At 46.3% G+C, this 14,584-nt stretch overlaps 2 protein-coding genes across 2 annotated transcripts; both read right to left on the bottom strand.

Annotated features, from left to right (window-relative positions):
• Positions 1-7,571: 7,571 nt before the first annotated feature.
• LOC128338572 (actin-like) lies at positions 7,572-9,342 on the bottom strand. Its single transcript, XM_053281244.1, has one exon. The coding sequence runs from the start codon at positions 8,884-8,886 to the stop codon at positions 7,672-7,674; it is 1,215 nt and encodes a 404-aa protein (XP_053137219.1). The 5' UTR covers positions 8,887-9,342; the 3' UTR covers positions 7,572-7,671.
• A 2,887-nt stretch (positions 9,343-12,229) lies between these two features.
• Positions 12,230-13,569, bottom strand: LOC128338615 (actin-related protein T2-like). Its single transcript, XM_053281336.1, has one exon. The coding sequence runs from the start codon at positions 13,473-13,475 to the stop codon at positions 12,333-12,335; it is 1,143 nt and encodes a 380-aa protein (XP_053137311.1). The 5' UTR covers positions 13,476-13,569; the 3' UTR covers positions 12,230-12,332.
• Positions 13,570-14,584: the final 1,015 nt, after the last annotated feature.

A 14,584-nucleotide genomic window follows, 5' to 3' on the forward strand; every position in this document is an offset into this window, starting at 1 on the left:
GGAGAAGCCACTGCCAGTCAATGTAGACAATCCAGAGCTAATCTAGAAAGGGCAAGAGGCATCTGTGAGAAAGAGGATGTTGGACTGTATAGGCCTTGGGTCTGATCCAGCAAGGACGTTCTTAGCTTCTTATGGATTTTGTATGCAATATGTATGTTCCGTCTTGGGATTGCTTTTAATGAAAGAAGGTATATAAATTTAACAATAAATAAAATAAAAATAAAATAAATGTTCTCATGCTATGTTCCATCCCATTCTCTTTTACGAAAAATTCCCGGATGTTTGTTTCGATCGCCAAAGAATGTAATTGCACTGTGCAGAAAAAGATCAATCTCTCTCTCTCTCTCTCTCTCTCTATATATTTCTCTAAGACGTACCCACTGCTAATCCCTTGCGTGGCAGCTCTCGTGAGAGTTTGTGAGTGAACTGCTGGGGAAAAGCTAATGAGCGAGAGAAACGGCCGAGAGAAAGCGTGGAGGACAGACGGGTGAGAGAAATAGGCAGTGGGGAAAGCGGCGGCGGGGTGGAAGCATTGGTGGGGGGAAAGCGGGCAGTGGGGGGGAGCGGCAGTGGGCGGGAAGTGGCGGAGGGGTGGGGAAGTGGCGGGGTGGGAAGTGGCAGGGAGAGAAAGTTGTGGCGGGGAGGTAGAGAAAGCAGCAGGCAAGCAGGCAGCCCCAAATGGGCCGAGAACAAGGGGAAGAGCCAAGGGGGAGGGAAGAGGGGAGAGGAGGGAGGAGGGCCATGGACGAGGGAGGGGGCCGAGAATGAGGGGCAAACTAGAGGTGCAGATGCTCTGCGCCCAGGCCAGCTAGTTTTATTTATTTGCTTACTATGTTCCTAGCCCACTCTTCCTCCAAGCAGCCCAAAGCAGGGCATATAGCTCTGTTTACCCCCACAACAATCCTGTGAGGTAGGTTAGGCTGAGAGAGAAGTGACTGGCCCAGAGTCACCCAGCGAGGTTTGTGGCTGAAAAGGGATTTGAACTCGGGTCTTCCTGGTTTTAGTCCAACACTCTAACCACTACACCAATATGGAGGATCATTATCGTAGATGACCTTTCCCTCTCTACACACAGACACACCTGTGATATGGAACGGTAGAGTCTAGGAAGTGCTGTACCAAATGATTCTGCCAATGGTATAGTCCACTTCGTTGAATTATTTGAGTCCGGCATTCAAAACGTCAACTTCAACCCTGCGCTGGCATGGGAATTTCAACAATCATAAAACTCTCTCAAAGAGAAGTATGTGTGAGGGCGTTGTTGTTGTTGGTTTTTTTTTTAAAAAAAATTATGATGATTGAATATGAACATTTTACACATCCAAGTTCGAAACATTGTTTTTCTTGGATGCCGCTATGGTCTCTCCTTACGGCACACCCTGACGCTGCGTAACTGAGAGGGGTCCAGTTACACATCTGGGGGGAAAGAGCGGCTAATGAATCTCAGGAAAGCTAACTTTCTTCACATGGGGATCTCAAAATGTTTCCAAATTAAATAATATAATACATCCAGTATATAATACATCCATGTAACGGCGTAATAAAACTGTGACAGAAGAGGCGGGTTACATGGAACCCAGAGCTTGACTCAGTTCATGGCCAACCCTTCATTGGCCAGGAAAATTAAATTCAGGTAATAGAATTTTTTATTAATGTGCTTGCAAAGGGGAAGTAAGAGAATACTCTGAAATTTGTAGGATTTCAGCTTCAAACTTTATTCATTTTACTGAGTAATGACCATATTTGGTCAATTAGAATCATGGCAAATATGCATGGAGAGGAGAGGAGAGGAGAGCTGGTCTTGGGGTAGCAAGCATGACTTTTCCCCATAGCTAAGCAGGGTCTGCCCTGGTTGCATCTGAATGGGAGACTAGAAGTGTGAGCACTGCAAGATATTCCCCTCAGGGGATGGAGCCGCTCTGGCAAGAGCAGAAGGTCCCAAGTTCCCTCCCTGGCAGCATCTCCAAGAGAGGGATGAGAGAGATTCCCACCTGCAACCTTGGAGAAGCCGCTGCCAGTCTGTGAAGACTATACTGAGCTAGATAGACCAGTGGTCTGACTCAGTATATGGCAGATTCCTATGTTCCTTCCTATGCATCTGAGAGAGGTCTTCTGTTTTCCTTGGGCATGATGTGGTTTTTGAATTATTGATCTGGTTTTTGAGTGCTAAAAATATGTCGAGAACAACGTCATTTAAAATGTGATGACTATTTTAAGAATTTCTTCTTTAAAACCACACACAGAATTATTTAAACCTTTTCCTGAGCATACTCTGAGGTAAAAGGGTGTGCATGCAGCTAATTTCAGTGGCAGGGTTGTGTATTCCAAATTCAGTATCTGTAGGTCATTGGGAAGAATGACTTTATTTTGCACAAACATACAAACAAACACAAATTCTTCAAAATATATATTCAGTTTTCTACTTAAGAAGAATGTGACCAGTGGGGACCTCTCAGTATTTATTTATGTACCTGAATGAATCAATATTCCAGCCGTAGTTCAGCTGTTGATTCAGTTTCTTTTGTTGACCTCGTGTGTTTAGGATAGCTCTCTGGTCTTCTGGTGTCTTCAAGAGGCACACCGGACCATTCTTAGTTTCAGCAATAGTACATCAGTACTAGGGATGTGCAAATCTGTTCAAATTTGAATCAATTCAACTTGGATTTGTGTGATTTGAGTGTTTCAAATTCAAATTGAATCACTCCTTAAAGGGGCAATTAAAATTGGATTCAAATCAAATTTTCAAAATTTGATTAAAATTCTATTTGAAGGCTTTAACTGGCATCTTAAAAAAAAACATTCAGGCCCTCTGATTTGTTAAAAAGGCACCCAAACAGGGTTGAATTGATTCAAATTTGATTCAAATTCAAAACAAATTTTCAAATTTGATTCAAATTCAAGATGAATTCTTGAAATTTGTTTCAAATTCAATTTGATTTTAATTGAATCAAAAAATTCAATTTGTGCACAACCCTAATCAGTACCATTGTATTTTAAAATAGTACAAAAGTAGGAAACATAGGAAACTGCCATATACTGAGTCAGACTATTGGTCTATCTAGCTCAAGATTGTCTTCACAGACTGGCAGCAGCTTCTCCAAGGTTGCAGGCAGGAATCTCTCTCAGCCCTATCTTGGAGATGCTGCCAGGGAGGGAACTTGGAACCTTCTGCTCTTCCCAGAGCGGTTCCATCCCCTGAGGGGAAGATCTTGCAGTGCTCATGCTTCTAGTCTCCCATTCAGATGCAACCAGGGCAGACCCTGCTTAGCTATGGGGACAAGTCATGCTTGATACCTACCACAAGACCAGCTCTCCTCTCCTAAAGTAAATTCTGTAATAAGCATCCAGACTAATGCTACCCTATGTGAAATGCCCTAACACTAGAGGTTAAGGTTAATCTGAATGCTGCTCAAAATATAGAAAAATTGATTGGCTGAAGCTTTCATAATTCCCTAACAACAGCACTCCATATGAGTTTTATCTGAATTGCAGAAGAATGCTGTTAATCAAAATGAAGACATATACATTTCTTGTTGATTAACATAACAGAAATGATGTATAAGTGCAAGACATTCCAGTTTCCACCTTCTGCAGCTGCTCTGATGTTACCGGCAAGGTATGATGGGGTGAAAAGCCATCTTGTGGTAGCGAGCATGAATTGTCTCCTTCATTAAGCAGGGTTTGTCTTGGTCTGCATTTGGATGGGTGACTACATGTGAACACTATAAGGTTTTCCCTTTAGAGGTTCGGGCCATAATAATTCCATCCACACGTCAGGAAAGGAGTAATCAGCTCTTCATGGAAAATAAGAGTTGGCTAGCAGGGGGTTCTGCTAAAATTGTGCAAGGACCCTTCTGTGCAAATAATTTGTTATGGGGCAGCGAACCAATAAAGTTGTTGTTGATCTTCTTCTGGTTGTTGTTGTTGTTATGGTGGTTGTTGTGCTATTTACACACAGTCTACCAGATGTTATTGATTGGATTTGGTACTTTAATTATTGGGCCCTTTCCAAGGGTCTAGGATAACTAAAGGAAAATTAAAGATAGTGTTGTAATATTTGTGCTGTCCTGAGTAGTGTGGCCTTCTGTAGTTGATGTGTTGTAATTCTATCGATGCCCAAGATGTCAAGATGGTGCTCAAGTTGTTATTATTATTAGACAGAGCATGAATTTACACTGGAAAGGAAAATGCAAGCTTCTTGTTGTGTGTGGAAGTCAAATAGAGTGGTACTTAATGCCATCCAGAAGAATCCTATAATCTGGGGTGGGGGGGAACCACCAATCTTTAGGTGTTTGGAATTGCAAGTGTATTTAAAATGTGATTAATTAGTCAGTGGAAAGAGAGATCAATTGAGCATCCCTTATTTGGCTGGCAGCCTTGAGTTTGAAGGTCACAGCTTGCCAAATTCAATATTTTATTTGCTAAAACTCTTAAATCCAAGAGCTCCCCTAACTGGGAATGCGAGGACAATGGAATTGGGAGAACCCACATCGGAATTTCTGCAGGCAGAATCCAGCTCAAATAATCTTTCTGAGATCTCTTTAGCCCAGATTCATCTAACCGGTAGGGTCCAGAGACTCGCTTGTGTCAGATTTCAAAGGTGGTGTGTTTTGCATTTGTTTCTGCATTCGATTACTGGAGCAAGAGTCGAACCCCTTACGTCCCTGTAAATCCTCTCTCATATGGAAGTCAGTGAGCTGTAAAATATTTAAACGGGCTACAGTTGTACCTCATTTGTTTACACGTCTCCAGCAGGCTGCTAAAAACGTAACACGCCGCGGGAGAACAAAGGCCTCCGAATCGGATTTCATAGCTGCCTTATGAACGTGAATTGATCAGGTCGGCAGAGTAGAGTCTTTCTCTCCCACCTTAGCCCCTGGGGCTGTGGATGTCGTGTGTTTATTTATTGATCTATCACATGTATAGGTGATATGTGTATCCCTAAGCAGTGCACCTAATTCAAAATACGGCTCATACAAAACAGGATCTTATTTATTGTTTATTGTTAAATTTATATACCACCTTTCATTAAAAACAATAGGATTGTAGGCAGATAGAACTCTTTAAACAATTTCCCAAACTAAAACAAGCAGTTTAAAAATCATGAATTAACTAGAAGCCTGAGGAAACAGGTGCATCTCGAGGGTCCTTTCAAACACAGCAAGAGATGGAGGCGCTCTTATTTTGACAGGTGGGTGCATTCCAGAGCCCTGGGGCAGCCACAGAGAAGGCCCAGTCCAGAGTCGCCACCAAACGTGCCAGTGGCAACCATTACTGGACCTTCGCAAATGATCCTAATAGGTGAGAGGTGGGAGGAGTTACTGCACTTTTTTTAAAAAAATCATATTTTATACCACCTGATATGTACATCTCTAGGCAGCGTACAATATTTAAACTCATATATAAAAGTACAAACAGATTAAGATTCCACAAAACACAATCAAAACAATCTCATTAAATCAAGTTATTAAAGCAAATTATTAAAATTAATCCCAGTTGAAAGCCTGCGAGAACAGGTGTGTCTTGAGGGTCTTCCTGGGGTTTGGGGGGAACCACACAGAGAAGGAGTGGAAACATTTCTACTTTCTCTGAAAGATCACAAATGGGGAGGGTTGGAAACTGTCAGGAGCTAGCGTGAACTCCAAAGTCACCCTTATTTCAGCCTGGTCCTATGGAACCCCCCGCCACTGCGGAAAATAAAGTATCATGCCCACCCACCCACCCACACACACTGTGACACACACAATATTTTTAACATGTGGGTTCTTGAAGGCACAAACAGCACCTGAACTCACAAGAATGCAAAAATTTAAAACTGGTATATTTATGTAAATATGCATTAGCAGAAATACTTCAACACACAACTTATCCAGGCGTTTACATAATCATTTTCACTGCTGCTTCTATGTGTTTTTACCTGTTGTATCATTTTTATGCTTGTATTTTATCAATTTTAAATTTGGTTTGTTTTTATATTTCTTAGCTTAATATTTTTATTGTCTTTTTAATTGTATGTTTTAACTTTTGTAAACCGCCTGGGGGTTGTCTTTTAACGAAAGGCGGTATATAAATGCAACAATAAATAATTTTTTTAAAAAAACTTAACATCTTCCCATCCCACCTATTTCTTTCCCCATTCCCCACTCTGTCTCGAAAGCAGAGGTCATGCTTGGGCCCCAGGGGGTGTGGAGGCCTTGGACTTCAGCCCCAAAGTCCAGGGGTAAGAGCGCCTCTGCCTTATTTACGCCATCCTATTTACAGGCAATGACCATGAAGGGACATTTCAGCTATTCGATAGAGGGATAGATGGATAGGAAAGTGCTAGACATTCGAAACACTTCTCCTGGGAGTTGGACATTCCCCCCAGAAGTTCCTCTACAGGTGCTACAGGGTCGAGAAATGGTTGCCGTTAGCTGTCTGGCCAGAGGAGTGCTGATGCCACCATAGCAAAAAAAGGAAGGAAGGAAGGAAAAGGAAGGAAGGAGAAGGGAGGGAGGGAAAGAAAGAGGAAGGAAGGAAGGAAGGAAGGAAGGAAGGAAGGGAGTGAGGGAGGGAAAGAAAGAGGAAGGAAGGAAGGAAGAAGGAAGGAAGGAAAAGAGAGAGAGAGATAAAGAAAGAAAGAAAGAAAGAAAGAAAGAAAGAAAGAAAGAAAGAAAGAAAGAAAGAAAGAACCCCAGCTCCAACTCCAAACCCTCCAGGAACATAGGAAGCTGCCATATACTGAGTCAGAACTCGTTCCCTCAATATTGTGTACTTTGACTGGCAGCAGCTCTCGAAGGTTACAGGCGGAAGTCTCTCCCAAACCTACTTGGAGATGCCAGGAAATGAACCTGGCACCTAGAGGCTCTTCCACTGAGCTATGGCCCCATCCCCTAAGGGGGAATCTCACAATGCTCACACAAGCAGTCGCCCCTCTGGATGAAAACCCAGAGGGACCCTGCTTAGCAAAAGGGGCAACACGTGCTTGCTCCCACAAGACCAACTCTCCTCCGCTTCCCTTGATGCAAATAGACAACGAGAACGAATGGGACGATCGAAACCGACACAGTTCAAAATGAAACAAAATCACATAATGAGCCATTGCAACAAACCCAATAAAAGAGCTGAAATTTAAAAAATGGCAATGATATTCCCCTCCCCCCCCCCCCACACACACACCCTGCTTCACAGCTGCATATCCCCTCGGAGCTTCCTTGGCCTCTAGATTTCCCAAGACGTGTCTCCTGGTGTGTCCTAGACTTTCCAAAGGTAGCTGTCCATGTTTGCGGGGGGCGACAGGGGTGGTGAAGTTCAGCGCCACACCATTCTGCATTATTGGCCTATTTTATATCCTCTGGATATTTACGGTGTGTGGCACCCAGCCAACGCCCGTGGGCTGAGAAATGAAGGTGGCGTGCACTCTCCTGGCAAACAATTTTGCTATTCTAATCATTTTTAACACTCTTCCCCCCCGCCCCAGAATATATAAAGCGACTTACAGGGTCGTCAAAATATACCAGACAAGGGCTCTTTCTTCCACCCAACACACAAGGGATCTTTTCTTAGCATGTTAAAAAATGGCAACACATTCATCCTTTGTGAAGAGCTTTACTAGGCATTCCCCAGCTGTTCAGGTTGACTTTTTTTTCTCTCTCCTCCCCTCGCCCTGTTCTGGCGGGCTGTTCCTTCTTCTCAGAAGCATTTCTTCCGCAGGACAGTCGGACCCACCTCTCTGTACTCCTTCCGGGTGACCCACATCTCCCGAAATGAAGCCAGGCTGGTGAGGACAGAGGCACCGATCCAGACGGAATGCATCCTGTCTTTTGGTGCCAAGACTTTGGCTTGTACACCGTTGGGCACAAAAGCTTGGAGTTCCTTGAGCAGTCTTCTGTCTAGGCTGGAGAAAAGGGTGGATCCACCTGCCAAGATGATGTTGCTCCAGATGTGCTTCTGGATCCCTACATCGCATCTGGAGATGCTGTCCAAGACCATCTGGTGGATTCCAGGTGCTGAGGTGCCTGCAGCAGCTGGCTTAAAAAGGGACTCCGGAGCTCTGTAGAGCTGGTCACCAATTTGGACAGGGTTTCCGTCTGGGAGAGTATACGTCTGGTTGGAGCCTTTGCCTTTGCCTTTCTCCCGGTGGGGGTCCAGAACCACATAGCACAAGTTCTCCTTGATGTCCTTCACAATCTCCCTCTCAGCGGAGCTCAGAAAGGTGTGCCCGCTCTCTAACAGGAGGGTGGCGAGATACCTGGTGATGTCCCGGCCTGCAAAATTCATCCGGGAGATGCCGTGGAGCAAACAATGCCCTTTGAAGATGGGGACTGTCAGAGTGACCCCGTCTCCGCTATCTAGGACTAATCCAGTGGTGCGGGCTGAGGCGTAGAGGGCCAGCAAAGCCTGCAGGCCTACAAACATGGCTGGGACGTGGAAGTTCTCAAACATGATCTCTGTCATTTTTTCTCGGTTTGGTTCTGGGTTCAGCGGTGCCTCTGTCAACAATACTGGCCTCTCCCGGGCTTTTATCCTCAGTTCATGCCTATAGATGTATCTCCAGATCTTCTCCATGTCATCCCAGGAGGTGACGATTCCATGTTCCACGGGATATCGAAAAGACAAGATGCCTCTCTTGTCTTGGGCTTCTTTGCCCACATAATACTGCCGCTGAACTGGCCCGAACATGATGGCTTGAGACTTGGGATAGCCCACCATGGTGGCAACCACTGTCCTTGGTGCTTCCTCTCCAGAAATCCCAGCTTTGCACAATCCAGATCCATTGTCAATAATGACGGCTGGGGGGAGGTCTCCTTGGGGATGGGACATCTTCAAGCAAAAGAGAACGGAGTTGTGATTTCGTGAACTCTCTTCAGTTTTTTTGTGTTCTGGGAGTATAGAATATTTGGCCATCAATATTCTAGATTCCTGGGAGTCACAAAAGGGGATATTCCATTCCACCACCCCTTTTCTCCTTTTTTTGGCTAGTGAACCCTTCTATATGCAAGCATGTTGACTATGATTCAGGAAACAGAGTCTTCTCCAAAACGCCAGGTTCTGAGTTTGGAAGATCATGAGCATCTGGAAGGGAGGGGCGGAGTGGATAGGCAGAAGGCAAGGATCACTTGGGGTTGTGTTCCAGATGTGGGGTCCGAGAGGGCAGATTCAGAGTACCATGACCCAGGGAAGTTCTGTGGGTCCTACTCATGCAAAACAGGCCCTGGACATCAAGAAGGACTTCCAGTTCACGGTTGCCCAGCTAGGGAGGGGAGCTGAAACGTCATCGTGTCCTCAGTGAGATGTCATTGAGCTTTAGCAAGACGTCACCCAGCAGCACCAGGAAGGCAAAGCATTAGCTGGTATCCTCACCTCTCTGGTCACAAACTGATGAGGAGATGATCATAAGGTGACATGGAGGTCATCATAAAGGTGACATCAGAAAAACTCCATGGTGCCATAGGGACAGAGGAAGCTGCCTTATACTGAGTCAGACCCTTGGTCCATCTAGCTTAGTATTGTCTAGGTCTACCCAAACTGGAGATGCCAGGGAGGGAGCTTGGGACCTTTGGCATGGAAGAATGCAGGTGCTTTCCCCAGAGCAGCCCCACTCCCTAAGGGGAAGATCTTATAGTGCTCACACATGTCATCTCCCATTCAAATGCAAAACATGACAGTCCCTGCTAAGCAAAGGGGGAAATTGATTGATTGATTGATTGATTGATTTGATTTGATTTGATTTCTATACCGCCCTTCCAAAAATGGCTCAGGGTGGCTTACACAGAGAAATAACAAATAAATAAGATGGATCCCTGTCCCCAGAGGGCTCACAATCTAAAAAGATACATTAGACATCAGCAACAGTCACTGGAGGTCCTGTGCTGGGGGTGGATAGGGCCAGTTACTCTCCCCCTGCTCAATAAAGAGAATCATCACGTTAAAAGGTGCCTCTTTGCCAAGTTAGCAGGGGTTGTTGTATGTTTGCTACTACAAGACCAGCTCTCTTGGTCCATCAGTGTCCACAGTGATGAACAGCGTCTCTCGAAGGTTTCCAAGGCAAGGGTCGTTCCCAGCCCTATCTGGAGATGTTGCCAGGGGCTGAACCAGGGATCTTCTTCATACAAAACAGATGCTCTACCACTGATCTGGGGATGTGCCTGATGAACATATGAAGTCTGAGTCAGGGCCTTGGTCCATTTAGCTCAGTATTGTCTACACCAGGGATTCTCAGCGTTGGGTCCCCAGATGCTGTTGGACAACTCCCATAGTCTCCAGCCCCAGTGGCCTTTGGTTGGGGATTATGGGAGTTGAAGTCCAATAGCATCTGGGGACCCAACGTTGAGAATCCTTGGTCTACACTAACTGGCAGTGGCTGCTCCAAGGTTTCAGGAAGAAGTCTTTCTGAAAAGGGCCTTATATTCAGTATCTTACAGTATATGCCAGGACCTTATATGCCAGGTTGGTCCAAAATGAGTGAGATCATCCATGACTTGATTTTGGATGAAGAAGGTGACCTGGTGTGCTTTGCAGAGACCTGGTCAGAAAAGGCTAGTGGTCCGATTTGGTCCCAGCTTCCCCTGGTGGTTTACTCTGTGGTAGAGCAGGTGAGGGGATGTGGGCAGGGAAGTGGTATGGCTGTGGAATACAAGAATACCATCTCACTAACCAGGATCCCAGTCAGGGAATTGGCCTGTATTGAATGTGTGTACCTAACCTAAGTCTAGGGACCAAGTATAGACTGGGTCTTCTGTTGGTGTACCGATCACCCCACTACCCAAAAGGGTCCTTGAGCTGACACACCTGGTTGCGGAGTGGGCATTAGATTGGCCCAGGTTGTTGATGGTGGGGGACTTAGGAACATGGGAAGCTGCCATATACTGAGTCAGACCATTGGTCTATCTAGCTCAGGATTGTCTTCACAGACTGGCAGCGGCTTCTCCAAGGTTGCAGGCAGGAATCTCTCTCAGCCCTATCTTGGAGATGCTGCCAGGGAGGGAACTTGGAACCTAGATGCTGTTCCCAGAGAGGCTCCATCCCCTGAGGGGAATATCTCACAGTGCTCACACTTCTAGTCTCCCATTCATATGCAACCAGGGGTGGACCCTGCTTAGCTAAGGAGACAAGTCATGCTTGCTACCACAAGACCAGCTCTCCTCTCCAGTGTTCATTTCAGGACCGGGTTGTCAGGAGCAGCTCAGGAGTTCATAGCGGCCATGATGACTATGAGCTTATCCCAGTTGGTTTCTGGACTGACACATGATGCTGGTCACACATTCAATTTGGTTTTTTGCTCTGATCGGGGTGGTGTTCCATGGGTGGGGACTCCTGTCATCTCCTCATCGTAGTGGATGGACCACTATCTTGTTATGTTTGGATTTTCAACCACAACCCACCTCTGCAGGGGTGGACCTATCAATAACCCGAGGAGGTTATTGGGTCCAATATGATTCCAAGAAGCCTTGGAAGGGTTCGGAGTTGGATCTGCTAGTGATTCTGTCGACAGTCTGGTGCAAATATGAAATAATGCTCACTAGAGCAGTAGAAACAATGGTCCCCAAGTGACTATTGGATCTTCTTTTGGATCTCTTGGCAAGATCCAATCTCATCGGCCATGGTATCCTTCTGGGTTGCTTGAGGGAGGTTGGATTGGGTGGCACTGTTTTACGGCGGTTTTGTTCCTACCTCTCTGGTAGATTCCAGATGGTGTCACTGGGAAATTGTTACTCTGAACAGCGTGAGCTAAAGTATGGAGTCCTGCAAGTCTCTATACTGTCTCCAGTGCTCTTTAACATCTACATGAAACTGCTGGGAGAGATCATCCGGGGGTTTGGCCAGGGTGTTCTCAATATGCTGATGACAGCCAGATCTCTATCTCCATATCAACATCATCAGGCAATGGCATAACCTCCTTGTTTCTCCACAACCCTTGGAGATGCCGCTGCCAGTCTGTGTAGACCAGGGATTCTCAACGTTGGGTCCCCAGATGTTATTGCACTTCAACTCCCATAATCCCCAACCAAAGGCCACTGGGGCTGGGGATTATGGGAGTTGAAGTCCAGTAACATCTGGGGACCCAACGTTGAGAATCCCTGGTGTAGACAATACTGAGCTAGATGGACCTATGTTCTGACTCAGTATATGGCAGCTCCTATGTTCTTGATGAGAGATGGCTGCAAGGACCCACAGCTAAGCCTCCCACCATGCCTTCCCTGGTTGGGCAAAACCACGTGAGAAAGGAACTACGAACCCCAGACCTCTCTTTAGTTGTTAAAAGCATCTTTATTCAGCCGTTCCATTATTTTGGAGCAGCTGCAGAAGCTGGTCTATGTTGTTAACATTCTAGGTGCTCTCTCAGATCCTCTTTAAAAGCATCGCCTTTGCACCACGTTGGGCCCATACTCCCGGTAATCGGCAGCTGTCACCCACATTTGCTTGAAGGTGCTGAGGGAAGTGATAACGGAGGCCCCGATCCATGCTGAGAACCACCGGTCTGGGGGTGCAATGACCTTGATGGGGACTCCTTGGGGGACTTGGGTCTCCAGCCCCTTAAAGACCCTCTCATCTAACCCTGGGAAGAGAGACGATCCCCCCGCGAGCAAAATGTTACTGTAGAGGGTCTGGCGGACGCTGGGGTGACATTTCTTAATGCTCTTGGCGACCAGCTTGTGAAGGCCCACTCCACATCTGCCAGTGTTGCTTGGCGTGAAGAGGATCTCCGGTGCAAGGAAGAGTGCATCTCCAATGCTGATCTTGTGACCATCGGGAAGTTGATACTCCTTCGGGAGTGCCTCCGACCTGCTCTGTTCGTGGCTGGAACTCACAAAGCACAGCTTCACTTTGATGTCTTCCACAACGTTGGTCCCTTCCGGAAAGTTCCGGACGTACTTCCTGCTTTCTAGGAGCAGGTTCTGTAGGCACTCGGTGACATCCCGGCCGCCGACGTTCAACTTGGTGACGGCGTGGGGCAAGCAATAGCCCTCATAAACGGGCACTGCGTGGCTTGCCCCATAGCCGCTATCCATGACGACCCCGGTGTATCGGGCCGTGGCATAGAGAGAGAGGATGGCTTGGATGGAAAGGTAGAATGCCGGCACTTTGAAGCGTTCGAACATGAGCTGGGTGAGTTTGGCTCGGTCTTCTTTCGGATTCAGAGGTGACTCCGTCATCAGCAGAGGCCTCTCAAAGGCCCGCATGCCCAGCCCTTTGTCATAAATGTGTTTCCAGATCTTCTCCATATCGTCCCACGAAGTGATGAGACCATTCTCGACGGGGTATTTCAACGACAGCACTTCACGCTTATCTTGGGCTTCTTCTCCTACATAGCATTCCTTCTGCCCTGCTCTGGAGAGGGAGACTTTGGTTCGGGGACTCCCGAGGACCGACGCGATAACTTGGCGCGGGCCGACTTCTCCCGAGATCCCGGCTTTGCAGAGCCCGGAGCCATTGTCAATGATCACAGCTTGCGTGTTGAACACTCGGGATTTCACGCATGAATCCAGGACCATCTCAGCTGCCGACCAGCTCCGGCAGAAGGCAGCGCTTTGCCAGGGAAGGGAGTTGTGTTGGAGATACGAGGGTGTATCTTCTGGTTTCTTGAATAAAAAGACATTTCTAATCTGGCCTCTGAGGTCACTGGGAATTGGTGGCTGTAGGCAGTACTTAACAATGGGTGAGGTACTAGCATTTCTTAGGTGGTCTCTAGGAAACCTACAGACTGATGAAAGCTTCAGATGCAAAACCACTCAGTCACTCTGGTTCAGGCCAATATTAACGTAATACACTTTTAAAAGAGGTAAATCTCTTTAGCTGTTGGACTAGGAATATGAATACAGAGACAATGGGTATTTATACCGCTTTTCAACAAAAGTTCCCAAAGATATCCTATCCAGATATAAAATAAATAAAATGTCTCCCTGTCCCCAAAGGGCTCACAATCTAAAAAAGGAACATAAGAGAGACACCAGCAACAGCCACTGGAGGGATGCTGTGCTGGGGATGGATAAGGCCAGTTGCTCTCCCCCCTGCTCAATAAAGAAAATCCCCACTTTGAAAAGGTGCCTCATTGCTCAGTTAGCAGGGGTTGGGGGAGACCCGAGTTCAAATCCCCATGCAGCCATGAAACTCACTGGGTCAGTGACTCTCAGCCAGTCACTTACCTCTCAGTCCAACCTACCTCACAGGGTTGTTGTGAGGATAAGCATAACTGTGTACACCACTCTGGCCTCCTTGGAGGAAGAACGGGATATGAATGTGTAAATAAAATAAATAAATATCGGGCAAATGGGTCTACTTTGTCCCTTAGACAAAGACTGAAATAAGATAATCAAGAAACCTGTCAGTGAACATTTGAACACCTGCGATCACAACGTTATGGACCTGGGTGTGTCTGTACTGAGAAAGATCCACGCATTTATTTATTATTTATTTTTTACATTTTATATCCCGCTCTTTCTTCAAGGAGCCCAGAGTATACTACATACTTAAATTTCTCCTCACAACAACCCTGTGAAGTAGGTTAGAGGCCGAGAGAGAAGTGACTGGCCCAGAGTCATCCAGCAAGTCTCAGGGCTGAATGGGGATTTGAACTCGGGTCTCCCCGGTCCTAGTCCAGCAC

Source organism: Hemicordylus capensis, chromosome 16, assembly GCF_027244095.1.
Source record: "Hemicordylus capensis ecotype Gifberg chromosome 16, rHemCap1.1.pri, whole genome shotgun sequence".
Taxonomy (NCBI): Eukaryota; Metazoa; Chordata; class Lepidosauria; order Squamata; family Cordylidae; genus Hemicordylus; species Hemicordylus capensis.

Coding starts and splice junctions, on each gene's coding strand:
- LOC128338615 (XM_053281336.1), bottom strand. CDS start 13,475: ATGGTCCTGGATTCATGCGTGAAATCCCGAGTGTTCAACACGCAAGCT.
- LOC128338572 (XM_053281244.1), bottom strand. CDS start 8,886: ATGGCCAAATATTCTATACTCCCAGAACACAAAAAAACTGAAGAGAGT.